This window comes from Miniopterus schreibersii (genome assembly GCF_964146895.1).
Source record: "Miniopterus schreibersii genome assembly, chromosome: 1".
Taxonomy (NCBI): Eukaryota; Metazoa; Chordata; class Mammalia; order Chiroptera; family Miniopteridae; genus Miniopterus; species Miniopterus schreibersii.
Genome location: NC_138101.1, coordinates 25,704,130 through 25,731,789, shown reverse-complemented (window position 1 = coordinate 25,731,789; position 27,660 = coordinate 25,704,130). Strand labels below are relative to the sequence as shown.

The 27,660-nt window shown below is 35.3% G+C and overlaps 1 protein-coding gene and 1 long non-coding RNA gene across 3 annotated transcripts in view; one reads left to right on the top strand and one right to left on the bottom strand.

The window, feature by feature from the left end:
* Window positions 1-569: 569 nt before the first annotated feature.
* On the bottom strand, window positions 570-4,336 carry LOC308557361. The gene is made up of 3 exons (XR_013998819.1): window positions 3,924-4,336; window positions 2,963-3,124; window positions 570-1,645 (listed from the first exon to the last, which is right to left on the bottom strand). It is a non-coding gene; the product is annotated as an uncharacterized lncRNA (long non-coding RNA).
* A 599-nt stretch (window positions 4,337-4,935) lies between these two features.
* Window positions 4,936-27,660, top strand: part of GABRG1 (gamma-aminobutyric acid type A receptor subunit gamma1) — a 41,974-nt gene continuing 19,249 nt past the window's right edge. The window contains exons 1-3 of one of the 2 annotated variants that reach the window (XM_081149347.1): window positions 4,936-5,334; window positions 17,567-17,715; window positions 22,663-22,730. In XM_081149347.1, the coding sequence (XP_081005473.1) occupies window positions 5,231-5,334; window positions 17,567-17,715; window positions 22,663-22,730 (321 nt within the window). In that variant the 5' untranslated portion in view covers window positions 4,936-5,230. The remainder of the gene's footprint in view (window positions 5,335-17,566; window positions 17,716-22,662; window positions 22,731-27,660) is intronic. The other variant, XM_081149346.1, reaches the window with a different exon arrangement.

The following is a 27,660-nucleotide window of genomic DNA, read 5'->3' as shown; positions in this document are numbered from 1 at the left end:
TATGTTTAAGAATGAAAATATATATGATTTATATTATAGAAAGCTCAACAGAATGCAAGTTTTTATTTATTTTTCATGGTATCTGTAGTATGTAGAAGAATGCTTGGAATCCCAGGGCTCAGTGACTATTTCTTGAATTAAATAAATCCATGAATTATAAAATATAGCAAGTGTCACAAAGGAAAAATCCTGAGTGCTATTAGATGCATAATTAAGGACTAAATTTGAACTGGGGGACTTGGGGCTTCTTTGAGGATGTGCCAGTGAGGTTGCGACTAAAAGGGGACAAGGCAATAGCAAGGTCAAGGGTGAAGGGTGAGACAGAGGCATCCAGGTACAGGGAAATAATCTGCAAAGTCCCTGTCAATGAGTCATGGCAATGAAAACACTGAAGGAAGGTTGTTGTGGTTGAAACACACTGAGGAAAATAAAGAGCTGCGGAGGTGGAGCAGGGATAGGGGACGTGTCAGAAGCTGGAGGGTCTCAAAGGTCATGATAATAATATTACATTTTTGTCCTATGCACAATAGGAAACCATTGAATGGTTTGAGCAGTAAATGATCAGATTTCTCCTTTTAAAAAAATTTGTCTTTATTGTTGAAAGTTTTACAGATGTCCCCTCCCCCCCAATTGACCCCCTCCACTATTGAAAGAGATCCCTTAATGATTACAGAAATATATAAAATGATTAAGTACATTCATGTCTTTATTTATTCAATTTTACATTGAATACTTTTCATTCTACAGATATTTATGGAATAATTATTACTTGCTAGCCACTGCTTTGAACAAAAGGGATGATAAACGTACATAAAAGCTCTGCCTTCATAGTGCTGTGTTCTGGAGAGAGAGCAAGGTATTAATCAAATATACACATAATATTAAATATACATTCACTATAATAGCATTAAACATACACACAATATAATACCAGGTCTAATAAGCACTATAAATCTTATGATATAAAATTTAAAAATGCAGAACTGACCGTTTGAGAAGAAATACAGATAGTTTGCAGAAAGGACGATATGTTCTATGATATAAATATGAAGTGGTAGCTTTAAGTGGACAGAAAACTATGTGCCCCTATAATTTGGAGCCATTAAGAATAATGCCTGGTGACAGGTAGTGAACACAATAAATATCAAGTATTAGTAGTTAATGAATGAAGTTAAAATATATTGGCTAAGACATAGACACTGTCATATCATGTGACTGTGTTTGTACAGGACAGGCCTGCACCACAGGCTGGCATGCGGTGAGCAATCAATCAGGGCTTTCTGGAAACACAGTGACCCCTAAACCTGATCAGAAAGGATGAAGAGAGCCTAAGCAGATGAGGGGGCTTGGGCCTCCTAAGCTGGGGGAGTAGCATCACAAGACGATAAAATATGACAGCGAGCGGTAAGTTGAGAAACCTGCAGTTGCTATTTTGACAGAAGTAGAGAGTTTGTGGCCATAAGAAGGAACGTGCCGTGGAAGAAGTAGAACAGGGCTCGAAGGCCTGCGTGCTCTGAGGTCACCATTTCGGAACAATGGTGAGTGAGGGGGATGAGAGCCCCAGCCAGTGTCCCCGAGTCCCCTCGGTGCTCCCTGTTAGGCTGCGCAGTCTAGAGGTTACTACTGTTCCGCTACAGGTACTGTTCTAAGGAATAGAGGGAATACATTAGAGTTTAAGTCCACTCTCAGTAAGTTAATAGCAAGGGCAACTAACATTTTTTGAGTAATTTCTATTATACATGTATTGTTTTAAGTGACCCCTATATAGTAACCCAGTTAATCCTTAAAACAACTCTAGAACCTAAGTAGAATTCTCATCTCCTTTTTACACCTGAGAAACTGAGGTACAAAGTGGTAAATCTTGGTCACCATTTGAATTTCTAATGCCAGTCATACTGCCTAATATCACCGTTTCTTCTCTTTTAATTTTTAAAATTTATTAATTTTAGAGAGGAAGAGAGAGAAACACACACACACACACACACACAGAGAAATACATCAATTAGTTGTTCCACTTATTTATGAATTTATTGGTTGATTCTTGTATGTCCCATGACCGAAGGTCAATGCAGAGTCTTGGTTTATGGGAATGATATTCAACCAACTGAGCTACCTGGGAGGGCCACAGTTTCTTAATTAATATTTTGAATAAATAAATTAATAATGGACTGAAGAATCATGCCAAAATCCAACTTCGCTAGGGCCAAGGCAGTGCATTCGTAATCAGGTCTCTGCCTCACTCATCACTTTGTGAGACCATTATAGGACAACAGTTCTCAAACTGTCTGAGGTATAATAATCTCCAGAGGTTCTTGCTAAAAATTCTAAGTGGTTAGATCTGGAGAGCAGCCCACGAGTTTGCATTTTTAATGGGTACCTCAAGCGTTTTGTTCTAAGGTGATACCTGTACAAATTTTGCAGAAAAGAATATTACTGCTCACTATGAGTTGATAGTCATTACAGCTAGAAATAAAACTAGTGGGTAATGGTTATGGCTCACCTTGTCAAAGGAAGGAGGAGGGCAATGGTGGCTTCAATGACAATATAAGGAAGTCCTCAGCGGCAGTGAAATCTGGCTACCTATCCGTATTGCAAGGCTTCTCAACCTTGGTAATATTGAAAGTTTGAGCACTGTAAGTATTGGCTGTGGGACAGCTTTCTCTTGCATTTTAGAACGTGCAGCAGCAACTCTGGACTCTACCCACTAGACGCCAGTAGATCAGCCCAACCCCTAACCGAAAATATCTTTTGACATTGATAAATGTCAACTTGCCTGAAGTTTGAATCCACTGCCACAATGAAAGAGAGCTTTGTCTAGTCCCTTCCTTATAAGCAACTTTGGGCCTTCTAATCTAGAACCATGTAAGACCCCTGATCTGCTTCCCTAAGCGTGTTCCTCTGTGAGACACTATGGTTTGTTTGTGGAGCGCAGTGTACCTTCTTGGCTTCCTTCAGAACTTACAGTATTTGTCATCCTTCCCCTCCATCCCCACACAGCTGATTTATTAAATCAGGTGAGACAGGCTGTCAGGGTCAAGACATGGCTGATATCCAAAATCATTCCTTCTTCAGGTCTTTGAGGGCTCGGATCCCTTCCACACAGCTTACAGAGAATTGCAATTGACTGTGACAGCAAAATAAGATGTTTCCCAGGAGACATACATTATAAAAAAAAAAAGAAAAGAAAAATCAAAGAAGAGATGTAGAAATAATGAGTCAGATAAAAGTGTTTGAAAGAAAGGAATGAAATAAATTCAAAAATAGTTCAGCACAAAATTGGCAAAAAGCTAGATTTTGAAAAAGACAGGGATTTCCAAATTTCCCAGAAAATTACTCCAATTCTTTATAATTTACAAGCATAAACAGGCAGCATGTAACTACCCAAGGGGGTATATCTTTCACTTTTCCTCTCCATTAATTTCTCTTAACTGTTCTCAGTATCTTTCAGTTACATATGGAAACATTAAGGGTAAAAACCTTAGTATGTGTTTTTGATGGGAGAACCACTACTACTATTGTGTAACACCCTGAAGATTCATATTCCTATTAATATATGCAAAAATCTTACCGAAATGCAAAGAATAACTAGATAAGCATTTGTCAGTCACTACATACTTCCAGCGAATTAACTTCTAGTTCACCGGATCCTAATCAGATCCGTGAATTAGTGTGTGCGTCCAATGAAGCATCTACATAGCTGTCCAAAGCACGTTCTTACTTGAAGCAGAAAAAACTAGAAAGAAACTATCCAGATTTATATTGACATCAACTTTTAACTAAATGTATTCACCTAAAAATCAATGATAATGGAACGTTAGTGTTCTATCAATTAGTCGCTCTTAGCTCCCTTCACTAACGTGCTTTGTGAAGACAATAACGCTGCCTAATGAACGTTAATAGAAGAGTAACAAGAAGGTCAATACCTATTTTCAGGAGAGACTGAAACGATGGAGAATCAATCAAAGGGAGGTAGGAAAAGCCCAGCATCGCACCATCTGTTATTCTGGGCAAGGAAAGCCCTGCAACCTTGTTACCTCCAGGCCAGCTCCTGCCGGTGATTTCGGGAGGCGGGGTGGCAACAGTTACCCTCGCGTCTCGCACAAACACTGTTGCTTCTGCCTCGCGCTGTGTGCAGGGAGACAAATGCTCTCGGGGAAACGAGGTGCTAAATGGCAGTTCACCCCGGAATCTGGCCGGTTCCACGTGACTGCGGGGTGATTAATGAGACCACCAAAGACGCCGACCCCGGGCATCGCCGGTGGGAGGCAGGGCTTCGGGAGGGCGGGGGAGCCGGAGACAGCCGGGCAGCCGGCCTGCTTCCGCCGCGGCGCTGTCTTCGGGGTACAGTCGTTCCAGCTGCCAGAGGCTTTCTGGTTGCCATGGTAACTGTTGAGCTCTGCTGCAAACTCGAAGCAGAGCCTCTGAAGTTAGGCACCCAACACTGGAGCTCAACAAATGCAAAGGCAACCGGGGAGGGAGAAGGGAACAGTTACCCGCGCGCCAGGGCTACAACTCCTACGGCTCACGGGGACTTTTCCAAAAGCGGACTTTTGTGTGTGTCTTTGTAAAATGAGATAGTTCGTGCCTGGCATTATTCATTTGTTTCCTCTTCTGACGCGGAGGGAGCAGACTGCAAATTCGTTCCCCTCGTAAAGACGAGGAAGGGAGTTCGGGAGCGCGGGGCCCAGGGGCGCACGAGCGCGCAGCTGCTCCAGGCGCGGCCACCTCGCCGCCACTGGCCGGGGCCAGGTCCTGGGGCCACAACGGGACGGGGGACACCGCCCGCATCCCAGAGAAGGATGCTTGGCGAGCCCTAGCACAGCCCCGCGAGCCCGGGGAGAGCCGTGTGGGCAACGCCGCCTTCCCGCGTCTCGGAGGCGGGCGGGAGGGCGGGCGGGGAGGCCCGGGGACACCGCCAGGGCCCCGCCTCCCCCGTTTCCCAAGGCTGTGAGGGAGCAGAGGTGTGTTTTGCTTTCAGAAAAGACAGAGCCCTGCTCCCCCCTGGGCTGGGGTCTGGTTGGGGGACCCGCCCCCGGCGCCGGGATTGGCCGGGGCGCGCCCAGCTGCTTTGGGCCGGGATCCCCGCGGGGCGATTGGCTCCGCCGGCGCGTCCTACCTGCGGGGAGGTGTGTCGCCGCCCCGCACTCTCCCGGCGCCCGGTCGCCCGGCTGCAGCCTGGGGGACAGAGAAAGTGCTGGCTGGGAGAACGGAGCGGACAACGGCGGTTCTGATGGGGGCTTGGAAAGCTTCTCCCTTCTCCCCCTTTCTCCTGTGGAGTCACAGTAGAGGGGTGAGGCTGATGTTCTTGCTGCTGACCCTGCATTTGGGGAACTGGTGAGTCAATGCGAGGGCTGAAAACTGTTCTTTGGTATCTACCCCCTTCCCTCTCGTTTCTCTCTCGTTCAAAACATCATTCTAAGTTAAGCGCTTTGCATCCCTCAGGTACATGTGCAATGTGTTACCATCATTTTCTTTTCTGCTTAGGTCTGCCCATGTTAGACCCAGTAAATGATCCTCTGGGTGAAGCATGGAGGTTAGTCCAGCTGTTTTTGACTTGCAACACGGCCCGAACTCGCAAAGGCTCAGGTGCTGGGAGGGGGGAGGAAGAGTAGAAATGATTTTGCCACTAAATCTAGGGAATAAATGTCATTCATGAACTTTCCAATGATTCTGCATTTTAAAGAGATAGTCATTTTAGACACTAACAAGTTTCAAAGCATGGTATGTACGGTGCTTCTCTATATACTAATGTTTCTGTTTTCCTTACCTCTCCCCCCTTTTTGCTATTCAGGAAAAAAACCACTAACACCGAAGTTTTACATCAAGGAAAATCATAAATATGGCTAAAAATCTATCAGGTTCATGTGTTATATTTATGTTAGAAATAACTATGTATATTTTATTAAGTCAGATTCCAATGATTTTTATTTTAATTGGCTTTCTGCACATAAATAAAAATTGTATAGTGATATAAAAGATGTCCTGGCTCTGTGTGTGTGTGAGTGTGTGTGTGTGGGGGGGAGAACCTCCAATTTAATAGGTTTGCTTGGGTTGTAATACCTTTCAATAAAACTTTTAAATCATTCTGGAAAAAATTAAATTGCTCAGGTATTGCATCTTGCTATAGGAGTAGTTAATGAACAAAGTTAAAATACATTGGTTAGGACATAGACCCTATAAAGGTCCCGGACATGCTACTCATATCATGTGACTGTGTTTTATATAAATGTACATTTAACATTATATCAGAGCAAGATGTGATCCTGCCTAGAGCTCAGGAGTAAAAGGCAGTTACTAGGCAGTGAAAACATGCCTTTATAACTACTTGCATCATTGTTAAAATTAATTATGATGATGATTAACTTTAGTGTATATCAAGAGTGAATATTTTTGTCCATACCAGCAGGTAGAACAACTATATTTTCTCTCTGAAAATAGAGAATGGATTGAAGTGTGCTAAGTAATACTAGGCATGTCAGAAAATGTTGACACTCAATGCTTTTTTAAGTATGATAGTTTTAGTTTAGTTTACCCTTTTTCTTTAGAAACTTAAATATTCTGCATGGACACAAACACACTAGTTGATCAGTTATTCCTTATATATAAGTTGTCTCATAGTGGCTTATTTCTTTGAATATATTATGGAAAAATATAGAAGAGATTTTGATAAAATATATATTGGTGCTCTTAGGCATCTTTATAATATTACAAATGAATCTGTGTTCTCATAAATAAAAGCAGATTTAGCCAGTGTTTCCTGAAATAACAACCTGTATGCTCCTTTATCATTCATTATAAGTGAAAATTCCCTTTGCAACCTAAAAGACAAACTGCTTACTAAAGGGCATAAAGAGATATTTTGTTTTAAACAGTATCTTTTGTTCTTCATAATACTTACATCATGATCATCAAAATTGCTCAGGACTTCTCTTCAAGCTGCTCAGAATTTTAAAGTTGTGTGTTGTCAAAAAGTTGTGTATTGGATTGGACAGGTGGGTTCTAGCAGCCTGGGGACATGATTTTATGTGTCAAGAGTCCTTAACCTCTGAAGAGTTTCTTCATCCAGGAAATGAAGGGCAGTAGTAGATCATTTATGACTGTTTCAACTTTTCACATGCAGTAGGTCCAAGATTTGGAACTGAAACATAAAGTAACTCAATGGTTGTTTCACTGGTTTTCTTAGTACTTTCTTTTCAAGAGGGAAGTTTGAATTGGTACTTCCATGTGCTTTTTACACCATATGTATGAGTGAGGGAGACAGAGGTGTTATGCAGTTCAAATAGATACATAATTCAGTTTATCCTAGCACTATGGATAATCTGGATCATTGTAGCCAGAGGGTGAATATTTAAAAAATAAAGCTATATTTTGCTGTTATAATGAACTCTGAGGGCCTGGATTGTGAGAGTTTTTGTCTACTTTTTTACAATAGTTACAGTGTGGTGAACTTTTCCTCTTCGTAATATTGAGTTGGAGATAATTGATGTCAACATATATTGACCATTTTTATTTATATTTTCCCTCCCTTTCTTCTTCTTTAGAGGAACCTTTTCAAAACTAACCATAGACTGTTCTGTTTATAAGAATTTTGGCATCTTATGCAGATTTCTAATATAAATCATCAAAGTCATGTATTTTGAGATTTACCAAATGGAGGCTATCATTTCTTATATCTCAGCAGAGACAAGAGCTTGTTTCCTCATTAGTTTCTATCAAGAGCGCAAAGGAGAGACAGTATATTGATTTTTATGTTGCTGAACTATGAAAACCTGCCTCATTGTTGCAACTGAAGCCACAGTCATGGCTCCAGTGTTTCATTCTCCACAGCGCTCTATGGAATTGTAACAAGTTGCTTCAAATCTCTTAAGTTTGATTTCACTTATTTGTAATGGAAAAGAATCTCATTATAATCAGGTGTTTAAAAAGAGTTGAAGAGTGTTTTGATATTTCAGCTGTTCTAAAAAGTAATTTATGATAAGCTTTGACTAAGAAGTTATAATTTGAGAGAGCTCAAGAAAAATAACTTGTTTTGATTTTGTAAAACAATTTTATGAATCAATAATATACAATTTAGCATTCAGTTGCCCAAATAAAAATATTCAAATACAGTTGCTTTATAAAGCATGTAATTTCAGTATTTTATTTTGTGAATGAATTACTTTTTTTTAGTCACCTAGATTTTTGCTTAATTTTCTGATACCAATGATTACCATGCAAACTTGAGGGCAAAAATAACTAAGTATGATGGTCTATGATAATTACATTTTCTAAAGACCGAGAGAAAAGGATTTTGAAGCTGAAATTCAAGTGCTATAATAGATAAATCCTCTGTGTATAGAGTCTTTTTAGGTATTCCCTTATTTCATTACATATTCTTAGACACACTTTTGACTAACAATGAAAGGAAACATTTGACCTTTCATTCAAACATTAAGTAGACTAATTTAATATTGTATATTTATATATACAGGTGGTTTAAATTTGTCTAAAAATATAATAGTGAAGGTGAAGTCCCAAAGGAGAAGATAAATAACAGGGTGGAAAACTGAAAAAAAATGACCAAAGATATTATCTAAATATGATAAATCACTGCCATGGGCTAAGGCGGAGATGTGGGCATAAATTGAATGTATTGGCTCAGGAGAAACATTCACATATGTGCATGGTACCAGCAGAGAACCCCAGACTTTCCAATCAGATGTAAATTCTGGTTTCAGCTCTGCCATTTCCCACCAGGGTGATTTCAGGCAAATCTTTGAGGCAGAGAGTCCTCATCTGTAAAAAAATAAAAGTGACATCTACCTTTCCAGATTGTTTCAAGATCAAGATAAAACATGTGTGGAAAGAATATAGCACTTAAAATGAAGACATAATAGCAGAAACTCTGTGGAATCACATTGATTCTAGTACTATTTATCCTAGTTACAGTGATTTTAAGTACAATAAAGTGAAGTCCTTGGATTCTTGTGCATTGATATCTTTTGGACTTGAGATAGATCATTCATTTTTTACAACAAATATTTATTAAATGCCTGCAGCATGCTAGGTTTACATTGGTGAATGGACTAGACATGAGCTCTGTATGTATATGGAGCTTATACTCACGGCAAAAACCTAGATTTGTGGTATTAATCAAAAGAAAACATCTTGTAGTCAAAATAAAAATATGTGCCTTTAAAACTTCAAAGATAAACAGAAAAGTCTCAACTTTTAAGGATGGGACAGATCACAATTAAGAAAAGATAATTAGAGAGTCATGAGATTTCTTGCAGCAATAACAGAGGACTATGAGGGAATTGTCTCCAAAATTCTGAAGACAAATGTTCAACCTAGAAGGTTATACTTAGCAAAGTTACACATCAAATATGAAGGAAGAACAAAGCCTAGATACTGTTGTTATTCTTCCCATTTTACAGATGGGAAAACTGGGGCACAGCAATTTTTAGCAATTTCCTAAAGATCATCTTGCTGATAAGTGCTGAATTCAAGACTCAAATCCATGTATTCTATGCCCAGAGTATGTGATCCAAACCACCACACTTCTCAGGTTACAAATGCTGTATAAGTCAAACAAAAAAATCTGGCTGTGGATGAAGGAAACAAAGAGGAAGGGAGAGAAGGCAGAAGGGAATGGGAAGGTAGGATAGTGCAACTGGTAGAAGCACAGTAAGGATACTGGGTGCTTATCACATAATCTGAAATCTTATGTGTACCTATCATATAATCTGGGATCTTATGTACAGCACTAGATTGATTATTGGGGTAAAAACTAACAAACTGGAGTAACTGACCTATACAAAATCATAAGATGAAGGGTTAAACGCAAGAATTTTGGAATTTAGGTAAGTTTCGTTGAAGAATCTGATGGCTGCTTGTGTTTAAGGATGCTCTGTGAAATCACAGTTGAATTTCTTTCATCTCTGTGGAAGAGACGAACCATCACCAAGTAGTGAAAACTATGTGAAGGGATTTTTCTTTTAAATCAAATGCTCTGTAACAAAATCAAGGCTTATTCAAGCAAAAACTTGATAGAGCTCTTGTACTCTGTGGGAGGCAAATGACAATATATGGTACTTTTCTACTTTTGAATATTTCAGAACCTAATTCTATCAGTACTCAAATAGTTTAACCAACTGAAGCCTCATGTTTCAGGTAATACTCTTAAGCTGTTCATTCGCTCAGTAAATATTTATTGAGCATCAGCATTCGTTTAGTGCCTACTATGTGTTAAGTAGAGTCCTGGGACCTTGAACCTAATCCTGGGCCTTATAGTGTTTGTGCAAAGTATATAGAACATATATAGGATCGTATATATGCTAGATGCATGGGACAAAGAGGGCAGGGTCCCTGCTCCGAGTTTATGTTGGGGTTTTTTTTTTTGGCTTTTCATAAATTATCTTTATTAGTTTAGGAAGCTACCGGTTTGCTGAGAATTTTTATCATGAGTAACTTTTTTTTTAATTTTTAAAAATTTATCTTTATTGTTGAAGCTTTACAGATGTTCCTCCCCCCCATTGGCCCCCTCCTCCCCTCCCACCCCATCTCCAGGCCTTCACTGCACTATGTGTCCATAGGAGACTTGTTTATTAATATAAATAAGTAAAGACAATAAAATGCTATAAACTCTACTCAGAATTCTAGATGAGCTATAGGGGAGACATGAAGGAGGCTGGCGATTGCAACACTGGGGAAAGTTTGAATATTCTTAGCTTTTATGGGGACAGGCGCTGTCAGTGTTACTGAAGAACAGCGATAGAAAGATTACATTGTTATCACCTGGCCAAAGGCATGGCCTCAAAACTCAAAACTTGGTAGGCCTTTTGAAAACAATACCTGTATCTTCTAGGAGATCCTTTACTTTGGTCATCTAACATGTGACAATAAAATGGTAAGATCCTATTAAGGCCATAGAATTTGGTTTAGTGGTGACCTTCTGAACTGCAGGAATCCTTTCCTAGCAGATACAATGTATTTAAAGGTTTAACATTTCTCTTTATTTTTAGACCAATATATTAAGTAAAAATATACCAGTAACACAGTAGTAGAGACTGTGCTGAGCAGTAGGGATATAGAAGTGAGGTTTACATGGACCCTGCTTTCCAATCTGTAGCTGGATGAGCAAATCAGAAAGCCTATGATCAGAATATAATGGGTGTTAAAAAAATTCAACAGAGTAATTCTGAAGATCTAATTGGCTATATTAATCAAGTTAGCAATTGGGCAGTATCCCACTAGTAACTACAAAGATACTCTGAGGGATTGTACAAAACTGAAGAATTTTATAGACACAAGGGTGGGGCTAGGGAGCCATTCACCCAAGAAAAGAGAGGATTATTTTTAGACTAGGACATCTGTTTTTGAGGGGAGTGGGGAACACAAGGGTTTTTCTCTTCGTTTTTCTGTAACAGAGTGCAGCAGGCATTTATTGAGCCTTTTGCACAGTTTGCACTATATATAAATAGTATATATACAAATAGTCATTAGGAAAAATAGCAAGAGCAGTAAAGGTGATTGTCCTCCAGATCAATAAGTTAATCATTTATGCCTGTGATTTCCTGCATTTTGGATGAAAGGTTCTCTGTTGAGGTCCTCTGAGTCTGAACTTTTGATATTATTTGAAGGGATTTTATCATTCAGATTGCCTCTTCTTTCTGTGTGCGATGGTAAGGGCTCACTTGACAAAAAAAGTGAGGTTTTTGGTAAAAGCCCCCTGGGTTTTACCAAAAAATCCAGACTGGATGCTTAAGATTATACTTCAGGGAACGGTTGAAACAGCAATAGTCCAGCGATTATATCTAGGTTTAGTAAAATGGGCTTTAGCACAAGTGACACCATTTGGGGCCTATGGTTTTCTCTTTAATGTGGGTTTAGTATAAGTATTTTAACGGCGTGATTTGGTTCTCCAAATAGCTTCAAGTCTGCTAGAATTGAGAGCTCTGGCCAAAGAGTTAAATCTTCGGGCACGTTTCTAAAACCATCACTTACGGTTGCACAATGTGTGAACTGCTTAAATGCAAGGACATCATTCACCTCTCAGTCACCCTAGATGTGTATAATTATCAGAATAATTTTTCAACACAGGTAGTCGAGTGTCTTGAGTAAGAATTACCTGTTCCACAAAATAGCCATATTGACTAGCACAAAGCAGTTCTTTCGCTGGGTTACATTTGTGCTACCCAGACATGTTTTCTGCAAACGAACTTGCTCTGTGCAGGTGGCTTATGAATGTGCATTTGTTTCTGCCATTTCCTCAGTTACAATTCTTTTTGAAAAACCTTCAAGTTGTCATAACTAGAATTAATTAGAAAGAGTGTTTTGTTGTTTTTGTTCTACTCATTTGCATTCTCTCCGTTTTGAAGTGAATAATTGGGCAGGATCCTTATGTCAATGAAAACATTTCATCTCTTATTTTATGATCCCAAGGTTTAGCAAAAAGGGTACAACTTTCCACATTTAGAGGATCTAAGTCACATTTTATTCTATCATTTAATTTTAAGATCTTTTAATGTTTTATAGTGTAACAAGTCTCAATATTATGCCTCCACTTTGTGAAATTTTTAGCAGCCTTGTCGAATTTATCTGATTTAGAAGAACATCAAAAGCTTAGAGAATGTGAATGTCATGAAGAGTTGCATTGTTTCTAAGTCCAATTTATGTTTTGTCAATTTCTATGGGTATAAATTGGAACAGTGGTGAATTTGATGTTCATTTTAATATACTTTCAATCCAGTTGTCATTTTCTTTAAAAGGCTGTAATGAAAATTATGGTTTCTGTAACTTCCTCCAAAAAATACAAGAAAATGGTCCCAAATGAACATTTATAATCTCTGGATATTCACCAGCCCCCTGAAAATTATTCTTTGGACTCGTGGTTTCTAATTTCTAAACTTTTTTTAAAGAACAGCGTGGGCCTGCCTAACAAAGTAAAGAAAACAAAAACAATACTCTTAAAATTGGCAAAACACATTGTTTTATTACTAGTATTTGCTGTGATATTTGAGATCAATCACTAAACTACAGAAATTCCATATCTGTGACCAAAGGTGTTACAAAAAATACCTCTGCTTTATTATATAATTTTTTTGTTTCTATTCTTTTTCTAAAAACATGACACTAAAATAATTTATTTTTTAAAATATCTATTTTATTATCAATCTTCCCCTTTTCTCATTAACTAATAGAATTGTACATTCTTTTATCTAATATAACTAAGATCAAACTAAGTTCCAATGGACTTAGGATTTGTATAGACCCCTTTTTTGAAACTGACAAGGAAGCACTCTGTGCCAAAGGCAATTTTCTAATTTTAATGTCATTTGAAGGGTTCTATGTATTCTACATACCAAGGAGACTACATGAAATTCACAATAGAAGAAGATGCCACCTTTTATTTTTTGTCCTGAATCAATGTTCTGCGTCACAAATTGTGGAATCATTAATGTATAATCTAATTACTGTGTTTTCTATGGACATAAAATATTTTAAATTCTAATTTTTTTACCACAAATATTTTAGACTTTATTTTTCTTTGTTTTATTAAACAGATAATTTAAATATTTTCTAAGTGACCTACAGGGGTGGGCAAACGTAAGTTTACAGTTGTAATACAAATAAATAATATACTAATTAATGAATAATAAAACAAGAATAAACCCTGTGTTACACATACTCACAACGGCAAACCTACTTTTGTCCATCCCTGTATATTAATTTCCATATATATATATATATATATATGATATATATACACACACACACATATATATAATGTTTTTGTTAAAATACATGAAAATACATGAAAAAATACATGAAAAAACCTCAAACTGTTTTCCCTAATGCCATAGTGTTTTTTGATCCTGTAACATAAATAATAAGGTCCTTTATTTTATTCCACTCATCATAATTCCTTAGTAATTTGAACACTATAATTCCAAATGTTTAGACAGGCATGTGTATACACATTTGTGTATGAATTTTTTATGTAAATAAGATCTTACCCTTGTTTTTGTCACATACCTGATATTAGAGGTAGCTTTCTAGATTAGTATACTTAGTTGTACTTCTTTAATAATAATGTGGTATTCTATATTATAGAAGAATCATAATTTATTAGCTTATTTCATAATAGATTCTATTTTATTTTATCACACATTTAAAAAAATATGTGTTTTTATTGATTTTAGAGAGAGAAGGGGGAGGGATAGAGAGAAAGAAACATTGATTAGAGAGAAACATCAGCTGGCTGCCTCCTGCATGCCCCCCACGAGGGATCCCACAACCCGGGCCTGTGCCCTGACTGGAGTTGAGCTGGTGACCTCTTGGTTCATGGGCGGATGCTCAACCACTGAGCCACACTGACCAGGCATATTTTATCACATTGTTTTTGTGTATATACATACATATGTACATCCCTTTAACTTCAATATTTCATTAATATTGCCAAATTACTTACCATAAAGCAATTCAGTTTTCTCTTAATGGTTACAAAAATGATTTTTATCCATATTATCACCAGTCCTGGATGTAATGACTCTTTTAATGTTCTGCCAATGTGATGGCTAAAATTTGTCACATTTTTAACTCATATCCCCTTGATAACAATAAATGTTAGCATAATTTATTGTTCTTTTTTCCCCTCTGAATATTGTATATCAAATATGTTCTAATTTTTTTTGTCTATCCTCTCTCTCTAGTCTTTTTCTAAATAATGTTAAGTCATCCATAAGTTATTTTCTATTATTTTTTTTCCTTTCTTGGTTTGGTTACATGTTACCTAGAAAGACCTCCTTACCCCAAAGGTCAAAACATTTTTTTCAATATTTTCCTCAACAGTTTATACTTTATGTATTATATTTTGATTTTTAATATAATCTATAATTTTTTGTATAAGTAGAACCTAATGTATGTTCTTCTAAATGGCTTACTGAGCATTTCAATACAATTTACTGAATAATTAATTTTTTCCAAACTGGCCAGTCGCTTTTATCACACAGTAGATTTCTATTCACCTGGATCTGAATTTGAGCGCTAGACTTAGTTCTCACTGATTTCCATATGTGTTACTACAATGTGGTATCGATTACAGGAACTTTATTTTGTTTTATTTGTATTCTTGCAGAGCAAATTTTATCTAACAAAACTTTCAATAATTTCTTCTGAACCCTCATTTTGATTCTCCTACTTAACTATAATGATTTTAACCTAATACATGTGAACTATGGGATTCTGATTAAAATTTCATTAAATTTATAAACTAATTTGGGCATGCTATATTAACAATATTGTTTCATAGCAAAATCATGTCCCTTACCTTTATTTTTCTCTGTTCTTATGTTCTTCAATTCACTTGAATTCCTTTATGTAAGACTTTCTCTGTTACATTTTCTTTTAATTGTTTTCATTGTGAAAGAAATCAATTTTTTTGTTTATGATGAATCATTAATAATATCAAAAAGCTACTGTGTTTTAAAAATTAATTTTATATTAGGTAGGCTACAATACTTTAATTCTTTTATTAAGGCTGATAATGATAGTTTTTAGTTGTTTATTTTTTTAATTTTATGTAATTTTACCTGTAAACACTGAGATGAGCTTTAATACTCTTTCCATTTATTTATTTATTCAGTGAATTTTTTTTATTGGACACCTGATATTTGTCAAGGACTGGACTAGGTGCTAATGATATAACATTGAAAGGCTTCAAGGAGTTTAGAGAGGGCCATAAATAAATAGTCAATTAAGATGCAATGTCATCAACTTCCTGGTCGAGTTAAGCACTGAACAGAATGGAAATACGTAGCAGAGAACAGATTCTTAATTTTCTTGCTTGGTTCCCTTTTCCCTCCTAAATTTCAAGGCATTTCTCTCTCTTTGTGTTAAATGATGGGTCCCATATTCCTTTGTGTTAGTAAAATAATCACTGAATTGAGTGGACTATTCTTTTACCACTTTAAAACTCTGAAATTTCAAATTGATAACTGTAATGTATCACTTTTTCAGTTATTTTACTTCCTTACCAACTTTTATGAGTAATAAAAAAGATTCAGAATTAGAACCCTAGAAAGAAGTTTTTGTACAAAAGAATTTAGCAACTAAAATATAAAGGCAAAAAGATAACAAAATTTGTGTTTTTTTCTTAAATTTATTTTACTTTAATTTTCTTTGACTTCTAGATCTAAAATCAGTATTTATGCCTACTCTCTAAAAGCTATGCTTACCAGAGAACTTATATACATAATCCATGGACACAGACAATAGTGTGGTGAAGGCCTGAGGGGTGAGCAGGTGCAGGGTGGAGGGGGGATGAAGGGGGGGAAAAGGGGATACATGTAATACTTTGAACAATAAAGATAAATTTAAAAAAATATAAGCTAGTACTTAAAGGCTTTGACATTAGGGTATCTTCTACTCTGAAACATGAAAACAGGTGTGTTTCTTTACTGCAACTTATCACTTGACTACCATGCTTATAGAAACTGATGTTTATAAATAAACACAATTTAACTTGTCATGAGCAACAGATCACAGATGATGACTGGCTTTGGAGTTTCATCTGCCTTTTATTAACAGATCAATGGAAGAGTCTTCCTTGGTGTGAGAACCAGGACATTCACACTCACCTTTATATGAACTATATTCAGGGTGACTATTTAATTTATCATTCAAATTACATCACTGCCATTAAAAGAGGGTGCTATTAATAATTATTCCAGGAAAATAGCTGTAAACCAGGTCATCCTGTGTAAAACTCGATAAATGTTTACCCTATGTGTGAAAAATAGTTTGTAATCATTGATTGACTTGCTGTGGCTCTGTTGCAAACACAGCGCTCCTCCGGAGAACTGGCGACTGGGCTGTCAATCAACTGTGTCCCCATGGCAGGAGAATCGAGTTGCAGATTTTCAGGGCTGCCACTATTGATTCTTGGCAGATTACAAAGCTCGGCTTCTCTCTATAAAAGGCCCTGTTTAATTATTTTTTATGATTAGAGATTTATTTCAGAGCACTATCTGGTGGTGTATAGGGAAACCTGGGCATTAATGTCCAATTAACTCATTTTTGTGTATTTATATTACAAAACGATACAGAAGATTAGAGTACATTATTAATAGACATACATTTTAAAATGTATTTTACCATACTAATTATTACAGCTTGTCCTGTGTTAATTGATGTTTTAATTTTTCTTTTTGGGGGGGTGGTTTAGATCACCACATATGGTTGTCCACATCATGTGGACACTGCATGAGTGTACCCACCACTCACATTTTCAGTGCAGAGTCTCTATGGCCTTAATGACAGTTGTGGGGATGGCCTAGATTTATTTTGTTATTTTAATATTATATGTAATATTTCTTGTGACAAATTCTTAACCTTTGAGTGTTATTATATTAGTATAGTTCATATGATGAAAACACTAGTCTTACTGAATATAAAACATTTCTAGTGCCTTTTCCCCCTCTTACTATTTTCCCCTAACAAAAGTTTAATAATCTTGAACTATTTTTTGAAATACACAACTTGGTGGAAATTTTGTATCACCCTTTTTATTTTTGGAATTATTTAGTGTTGATAAAGCAGATGATGAAGATGATGAGGACTTAACAGTGAACAAAACTTGGGTCTTGGCACCAAAGATTCATGAAGGAGACATAACACAAATTCTCAACTCATTGCTCCAAGGCTATGACAATAAACTTCGCCCAGATATAGGAGGTAAGTTGCAGTTCTCTTTCTGAGTCTCGGGGGATTATGAAAACCATATTTACTGATGTCATTTTAATTATAGATCACATATTCCTTGAGTGTCTGATGCAGGTCAGACTGCTGGGTTTGACAGTTATTAACCAGAAAGGCAGTAGTTTGGGAGGTTCGGTCTGATGTGAGAATAAAGGCATGTAAACACTTCTGGTCTAATTATTTTACAACTGCTACAGTGAAAAGTACAATAGCAAAGTTTAATGAAACTATCTGAGAAGCTGAAAAATACTGCATTAAAGAGAATATTTGAAAAGTAGGAATTCAAACTTTGTAACAATGTCACAATGTTTTAATTAATGTAGAATTATAAGCCTTGATATTATATTTAGTATAAGTAATCCTGCTTTATTCTTTGTTAAGATTGTTTTCCTCCTCCGTTCTTTGAATTTATGTGTAAGTTTTATAACATAATTAACTTCTGAGTCCTCCCCATGAATCTTTAAAACACACAAAAATAGCTTGGCCTGCAAGGCTTAGCAATTGAATGTCGACCTAGGATCCAGGAGATCGCGGTTTGATTCCCAGTCAGGGCTTACCTTATTGAATTTTTATCATATCAAATTCATGACCATCGTATATTGCTCAATGTTTACATTTGTTTTTTATTAATGTTTCCTGTGAAGAAGTGTTAAATGTATTTTACGAGATTTAATTCTGTATATTTGGAGCTCTAATGTATGTGCAAATATATTTTAAAAAATATTTTCTAATTTTTTATTAGCAGTATATAGAAATAAAATAGGTATCCTATCCTATGTTCTTTCACATGTCCCCATCATATTCTTAGTATATCCTTTCTTTCTAGCACATGAGACATTCCACGCTCATCTTGATTGAACAGTGGAATTTACCATTTCTCCAAGGAGCCCTGGTTCCTTTCTTGTAGAATGCTATTTAGAAACAACCATCTGGGCAGTAGGGGTGTACATTAATGTTGAGTAGCATGGCTTCATGATCTCCTCAGTGGGCAAATAGAAATATATGTTGTACACACACATGCACTGACAGCTATAATTCTATATCTGTCCCTTTGTACGTGTATTATAAACTATGAATTGTTACTGAGTGCTCTGATTCCAATCTAAACACCACAAGCTTCAGTCTTTCTCTGTATTTTTAACTCCTTTTTGCAACAATAAGACACCTGACTCTCATTTACCTGTAGTATGTTTTCTTATTTGTTCAATTCCAGTAAACACATAGTTTTAGAATTTTAACACGTCTATGAAAACAAACTAACTAGAATAAAATAGGTACGAACAATCATATTTTATTTAGCTTTACAGTCTGCAATCAAGGTACTGATCCCCGAAGTTACTTAGACTGTTGTAGTGCTTTTCAGCCCTACTTTCTTCAGTGTGGTTGTTACTCATTTTCAACACAGTTTAGTTCAAATGCTACTGGTTATATTCTACTTAGAGTGGAATTCATCCATGTTTACTTTTAGTACTTGTATGGTTTTCATTTTTTAAAATATATCTTTATTGTTGAAAGCATTACAGATGGCTCCCCTTTTCCCCCTTTCCCCCTTCTGCCCCCCATCCATTTGGTTTTATTGTATGGAACGATGTATGAATCAAACTTGATCTTTTCTAAATGGATTTTCTGTTGACTTCACGTTATTTATTTTAAAAAATCTTTTCTTTTCTTTTTGGCAAACTTTTATTATTTATTTATTTATGTATTAAAACCATCAATCTTTGCCTTTATTATTTGAAATATCAACTTTATCATATATTACATTTTCACATGTAATTTGGTTATATGTGATCTTTCTGTTTCATTCTCTCATCTGTTTTTCTATTTATTTGCCACTACACTAGATTAATAATAGAGATTCAACAGTATATTGAAACTAAAATATTTAGTATTAATGTCATGAAACCAATCCCATCTCATACTTTCATATTTTGTTTTCATTTTCAGCTTTTCTGGCTATTCTTGTATTTAAAAAAAATATATGATCTTTAAGTATCAAAATGTTTAACTCCAATAAATAAAAAAATTTGATATTTTTATTGGGGATTGTGTTAAATTTATAAATTAAGAGAACTAAGATTTTAATAACATTGAGTTATCCAATATAGAAATATGGGCTGACTTTCCAGTTCTCCATGTTTATTTTGTGCCTATGGGGAATATTTTAAAGATTTACTCAAATACTTTTTTCACATTTCTTAAATCAACTCCTACTTTTTTTTTTCTTCCTGCTGTAAATGGTACTTTTTAACCATAATGTCCTCTTAACTGGTTATTGTTTTTGTATATCAATGTTATTGATATTTAAATGCTCATTTTACATCCTGCTACCTTTTTGCTACCTTACTGATTTTTTTTATTGTTAATTTAAGCACTGAATATTGGAGTTTTCAGGACATGCTATTATGTCATATGCAAAAAAAAAAGATTTTATTTTTCTTTGCTAATTCATGTGCAACTCATTGATGTCTTTTATCTAATGGCATTCAGTAATATGTATAAATAATAGTGGTGATAGTGGGTAAGTTTGTCTTGTTCTAGATTTTAGTGGAAATGACTCTAGCGTTTCTTCATTTGTATATTCACATTAAAAGTTATCCCTCAATTTTCTTGATTTTATTTTTAAATCAGGAACTTATATTGAAATTTGTCACAGTCTTTTTCAGAATTTCTGAAAATAATTATGGGTTTTTTCCTCCTTAGAACTATTAATATGGTGTATAATATGAACTGAAACAATTTACACACACACATACACACTTTGAATAATTATTAGTTCCAATGGGTTAAATCTGAAAAGAAAGAAACATCAGTTGAGCTATCAGCTATTAAAGTGTGTATACATTTTGGGGGACAGCATGTATATATGTCTTATAATTGAGGGATAATTTTGATATCAGAAAACCAGGATGGATCACTCATATCTACAACTTTCTACACTGTAAATGTGAAAAGTATGTCCTACATATAAAAATGTCCTCAGGAATCATTGACTTCTTGGCATAGAAGTATTTGGTCCTTAGTATTGTGAAAAAAAGAACAGTCAGTCAGTGTTTGTTGATTTATCAAATGAACTGAAAATATCTAATTAAGTAAGACTGGTATGTTGCACTAAATTGCATATAAGTGGTAATAAATATACTTAGGAGTGAAACTAATAAACCTATTGCCTAGTTATTAATTGGCTTTCATAAAAACCATTCTGTAAATCTAGCTATAATTAGCTTAATCATATTATATTTATTGGCTAGAATTCATGCTAGTCAAAATAAATGGCAAGTGGTTAAAGCAATGCATCTCAGAAGTCATTAGCCTAAGTTAAATTTTAAAACCTTCTATAAATCATGTGACTTACTTTTATTTAAGAAATCTAATTGTTGGATAGAAAATTAAATTACATTGTCATATATAGGTCTAAAAATCTATAGTTTTTGTATTAAAACTATTTATAACAAATCATTCCTTTTTCTAGCTAAGAAATATGAACACCATATAATAAACTCTTTGCTCGAAGAAAAACAAACTATTTAAATGTTATGTATTTCTAAATGTAGTGGGGTATTTTTTTTAATTACAGAGGGTATGACTAAGTACTGTTATAAAACTGAACAGGCCCTGGTTTTCGAAATGCTTCAGGTTTTCCACTGAAGCTTGCTAGCGGGGAGCTCTGCCAGCCTGGAAGGTACGAATGCAGGGACTTAGGCTGAACTGAGCCGCAAACCAGCAGGCCCGCCTCCCCCTGTTACTACTTAAATACCCAGGTGGGTGTTAGGGGGGGAGGTGGGTCCTGCCAGGCGGGACACAACGTCTGAACTGTCAGAGCGACAGACACCAGGCCACGAAGGGAATCAGATAGAGTTTAGAAAGGAGAGCTGACTAAGTATTACTGAAAACATGCTACTTTAGCAACTTTTACACTACAAGTTGTTTTTACTGCTTTATTTCATTTGCATTATCTCTTTCTAAAACTCTGTTAGATATTTCATATATGTGTGTATATATATTAAGTAGATTTTTTTCCCCCTGGAATTATTTTTTCCTTCTTGTCTACTTTGTGAAACTTTACACACATTCCTCAAGAAGCATTTGCTAAACCATCAAATAAACCATTTGTACCATATTTGGTGGGGGAAGGGTAATAAAAGAAACTGTGAAAATGTTTTTCATAGCAATTAAAAATTCTTATGAGTATAAATTATAATGATAATTATTATGGCAAATCTCATTATAGGAACCAAAAATACCTGACAAAGTTTGAAAGCCCAAATCATAATTGAATATGGCATGACTGTGGATATCCTTGAATCATATTATTTGATAAACATTTAAAATGCCAACTTGTGCTACTCATTTTGATAGAATATAAAAATGCTGTGTCTACCATTTAAAGACTTACTGGGAAAACACAAATTGTTTGTACAAAACACGAAGTTCATAGTGATGTCCATAACATACACTCTGTGAGAAGTAAGTAAAAATCCACCTTAAACAGAGGCCAACTAGGAACAACCTATGGGGCTATTGTTAACAAGGGAGGAACAGGGTAAGGAAAAATAATAGGCTCTAAAATCCATTCAAATTCTAAAATTCTATGACCATTGTAGACAAAATCATCTAGCAATTTTTACTGAATTGAATTTCTCAGTTTTAATAAATGATATAGGTATGTTTAAAATAATTTTTATGTTTTGCACTGGAATGTTTTCAGTTAAAAGTGTCCATTTTTTACTTGCATAATCAATTTGTAAACCGAAAAGGTGTTTATGATTTTGTAACATTTTATGTTTCTTCATTTCCTAATGAGGGATGTTTTATTATTTAAATAGTAAATACTATTATTCATTTAGATTATTTTAAAACTAAGTTCTATCTAATGCAACTTCTGGTCATATCTTTGACCATTTTTTGTTTGATGTTTTGCAGTGAGGCCCACAGTAATTGAAACTGATGTTTATGTAAACAGCATTGGACCAGTTGATCCCATAAATATGGTAAGTGATAAACATTAAAAACTAAAACAAGACAAAACAAACAAGCAAAAAACTCTGGCATAGAATTCTCAAGTATATACCTCAATAATAGGATGAATATGTCAGTAATTTCTGATAGTTAATTCTGAATGAGTTGAGGACATGTCCCAATTACTATGTGCCAGGTACAAGAAACTGGAGCTAAAATATTCCCATATCTAAGAATGAGTAGCTTTTATCAATGTGCTGTATTTGGTAGGAACTATGCTAGGGAATAAAAACTTACCATCTAATCCATCAAGAGTGAACCCCTGAAGAAACCTGGAAGAAGATAAGCAGAAGGGCTGAGGGGAAAGTAGTCAGTCAGAGAAGGAAAGGCAGAGGAAGGCTCATGCAGAAAATCACAGAGGAATAAACAGCCTGGTAGGATCAGGAGAACTTCCAGCCATTTGAAAACACTGGAATATAAATTCAAGGTAAGGAATTAAGACTGACACAACATTTAAGTCTCTGGAAGCTTTTCATCAGGAGCATGTAATAGGCAGATTTATATTTTTAATAGATCATTCTTATAACAGTATAGAAGATGGATGTAAGGGGCCACGCCAGGGAGAGAGGGACCAGTGGTGAAGGCCTGGGATGGGGGCAGGTGCCAGGCAGAAGGGGTCAATGGGAAAAAAAGGAAATCTATAATACTTTCAACAGTAAAGATAATTTTTTTAAAGAAGAGGTTGTTGCGTTAGTCTGAACAATAGATCTTGAAGGCCTTACCTAGTGCAGTAGCAATTGAGATGGAGAGGAAAATAGTACATTTAAGAAATATTAGATGAGTGAATTTTTCAGGATTTAGAGGTTCATTGGTTGTGCATAGGCTGACTCCAAGGTATAGAAATGAGAAGACTTTGCAAATAGTAGAGTTATTATTTGAATAGGGAACATAGCCATGGGCCCCAAAGGCTAATAACACATTCGGGAAGAGTTGTCCAGTAATAATTAAGAGTTTAAGCCTGCTGGTCAGGAAAGAAATTATGACTGGATATAGATGTAAATGGGGAAAGAAAGAGGACTAGGCAGCATATAATATAACTTAAAACCTCAATAATACATGAAATGATCCAAGAGAAGATGGAGATGAAGAACACAGATCTAAGGACCAGATGTTAAAATGAGGTCAATGTCTGTAAAACAGGTAGAAGAAAGTCAGGTGCAGAGAAGGGACATAGAAAGTCAGAAGGGGAGGAGAAGAACCTGGAGAAGATGATATATAACGTGAAAAATTCAAGCACATGAATGTGAGGAACTAATAATCAATTGCCAATGTACCTGAGAATCCAATAAAATTCAAGGGAAGGTCATTTAGGATGAAAAGTGATCACATGTGTTATCTATGTTTTATCTTTATACATTGAATGGATAATGTTTTATTACTCCTTGGTGGACATAATTAACTCCCCTAATATAACAAATGGACATTATTAAAATTAGGTTTAATATGTTCTGTTCAAAACCCTAATAATCCCCTTTCTGCAAATCAAATTTCTAGGGCCCATTCAGAGGTCTCAATAATGTGTCCTATTCATCGCCCTTGATTTTGTCGCCTGTGTTAGTCTCGCAGGATGCCAAAATGAAATATTACAGGCTAGGAGGCTCCGACAACAAGCATTTATGTCTCCAGTTCTGAAAGACAGCGCACATCACGGTTTTAGCGAGACTGGTTTCTTTTTAGGCCTTTCTCTCGACTGCAGGTGCCTGCCGTCTCGCTGGTCCTCACATGGAAGTGCCTACCGGGTGTCTCTTTGTGTTTCCAAAGTTTATCTTCTTATAAGGACACCAGTCAGATCTGATTAGGGCCTAGTCTAACAACCTTATTTTAACTTAACCACCTCCGTGAAGAACCTTGTTCCAAATACTTTGCGTTCTGCAGTACTGGGGGCTAGGGCTCCAGGACGTGAATTTCGGGGGAATACAGTTGAGCCTATAACACCCTCTGAATATAATTCTCTAAGACTCTGCTGATTTTCTCCCTCACTTTATTTATTCATTGTCAGCAGTCAAATGGTTTCTTTATTAGAGGGATTTAGCCACTTTATATCTGAATAATCATCATACCTAACAACTGCCTGCAGCGGCACGTTCCGGTAGTATTACAGTTGGACTGTTTTTTCTTCCTCAGTAGGATATTCACATGATTGTCCTTCCTTTCACAGCTGCCTGCATTGACTCGTATTGGCAGCTTTTGGGCCACCCCATAACTGACATCTTTGTCACCTTAATGCAAATGAATAAAATTGGCTGTGGATAAGTTGAATTTGAGAGTCTGAAATTGGAAGCTAACTCTCAGGAAAAGCTAGCACCGGAGCAAGTATCTGTCAAGAATTAGCGAAATCTCTGAGATATAGAGAAAACAGTCTTAAAATAAAGAATAAAGAAATGAATATCATATCTTAAGGAATATGCACATTTAAGGACCTGTAAGATGAGGCTGATTTAGTAAATAAAACAGCAAAGTTGGCAAAAAAAAATTATGATAAAAAAGTGGCAAATAAACCAAGAAAAAAATAAAGTTTCAATGAGATTTTCAGTATTAGCACTGCTCAAATTGAATTCTTGTACAACCAGTTTATTTTTGTAAGACAAATCACTCTAACTACCTGTGTATATTATTTAACATTATGCAAATATAATATTTCATAAAGTAATACATTATTTAAATGTTAATTTTCTTTTTAGGAGAATCTTAAAATGTTCATTTTTTATTAAGCAATCCTTAGAGAAGATAAGCCTGTTTGAGCATATGGAAGTCTACATTTTCCTGAATTGTATATTTTTTGTTTTGGGCTTTTGTTTTAAATTTGAATGAATTCATTGAAGAAAAATATATGGTCATTAAAATGCTGGAAAACAGGATTCAAGGCTGTATTAATATTCCAGAGATACTTTGACAAGAATGGGTACCAAGAGGCTTTTATGATGATCATACTGTATAAAAGTTTCATGGTACTGAAGATCATTTTCACGGGGACACAAATTACACTCTTATAACCTTGAACAGTGATAGTTTTTAAAAAGTGAATAAAATGAAATTATGATTAAAACTGGTGACTCTAAAGTACATGCAGAAAAAATTATAATATTTGATAGTGTTTATTAAAAGTATTGTGATGTTAGGGATTAATAAGCAGCAGTTTACATAGGAGACTGTTTTAACTAAACAACACAGAAAAATTAGAATTCAGTTTTCATAAAATGAACAAAATTGCTTTGAATGTGAGAGCAATCAAGCAGGCAGAGGAGGGTAATTAAGCAACGAGAGGGCAGGTCTTTCACCTGGAATGGCCGAGTATCACACGTGTGTGTCCGGGAGGGGGGTGGTGTGTAGTTTAATAATCTGTTTGAATATGGTGAGAGCTGACTTTTAAGTCTTTTTGCTTTATCTTGTTTCATCAGACTCATTTTCAGTAATAAACTCCCCAGACATATAACATATAAGCATTCAAATATTCTAAATATCCTGGAGAAGCTGGTGCTCACAGAATTTGTTCTCCATGCATTTTCTTCCCTTTCAAGGAGCACATTTCTTCAGCATGACTTGGGCAACTGGCCCTAACGCTCACTATTTCTCTCTCTCTCTGTCTCTTCTTTTTCTCTGCTTGTACCTATCCTTCCTTCCTTTTTTTTTTTTGTTATTGCTACTTCTAGACTTAAGAAAATACATCCTGAAGCATAGCTTCTACATATCAAAGAACTCCTATTTATTCCTTTTACTGTATTAACAGGAAACAGTCACTCCTTTCCAGGTACATTAAGTTGAGAAATTGTGAAACAGCAAAAGCATAAGAACAAAAATTTTCCCCCTTATCTGGATAATCGACCTGCGCATGCTAATAGAGGGGAAGGGGAGTATAGCCTTCCTGGATGTGGTGAATTAAAGTAATTGAAGAAATGAATTTATATTTAACAGTTTTAACTTTGTTTTTTTGGTTTGTACAATAATTTAAAGCTTATTACCATAGTTTTAATTTCTTTACTTTTCTATATTGTGTTAATATTTTATTTTTTGGCATTAAATACTCAAATCCATTTCTTTTCACAGGCTGTATTTTAAAACAATGTAAAATATAGGTACATTTTGATTCAACACTAAGAGAAATAAAGTAAGAAATTATAAATGAATAAGTATTGTTTTCAGTTCTATGCCTCTTTGACTCAGTATGCTCATTTACCCATATATGTGGCATTAGATCTTAGAATTTGAAAATTAAATTAACCTCTGATCTTCAAAAAAATATAAAAAAAATTTTTTTTGATATAAATAAATATATTTCTATTTTATTTCATGGTTTTGTCTGTCTTACATGTATTTACTACCTATATTATAACAGGTGGTTTATGGTCCTTTAAAAATATATTGCTTCCTTCCTTCAGAGAAGCTCAAACCTAATGGAGAGAATAGCTAAAAAATAAAATGCCAGCAATAGAGAAGGGCAAGGCCAAGAAAAACGCTGTGTATGAGCCCGTATGTATTTTAAGTTGCAGATGATGACTCTATGCTGTTTTTTTATGAAAACAAAGTTTATGTCCTTATTATAAAATAAATTCATGTCCAATATGGGAAAGTTAGAATTTTGATTTAAGCAAGAGAAAGAAAATTTAAATATACTAGGTTAACATTATCTATTGTTTACCATTGTTACTATCATTGAAATAGCTCTATGTACATAGTTTTACTGAATACCATATTATTATACATATTGATTTATAATATTGTGTCTTTTCAATCATTATATCACAACCATTATTCTATTTAATTACTTTTTAAAAATATCATTAAATGCTACATAATATTAGGAGATACATTTGTACCATATATATTTAATAATCCATTTAACATTTGCGATGTTTCCAATTTGTTGTGATTAAGAGTAATGTTATCAAAATCCTTTTTTTGTCA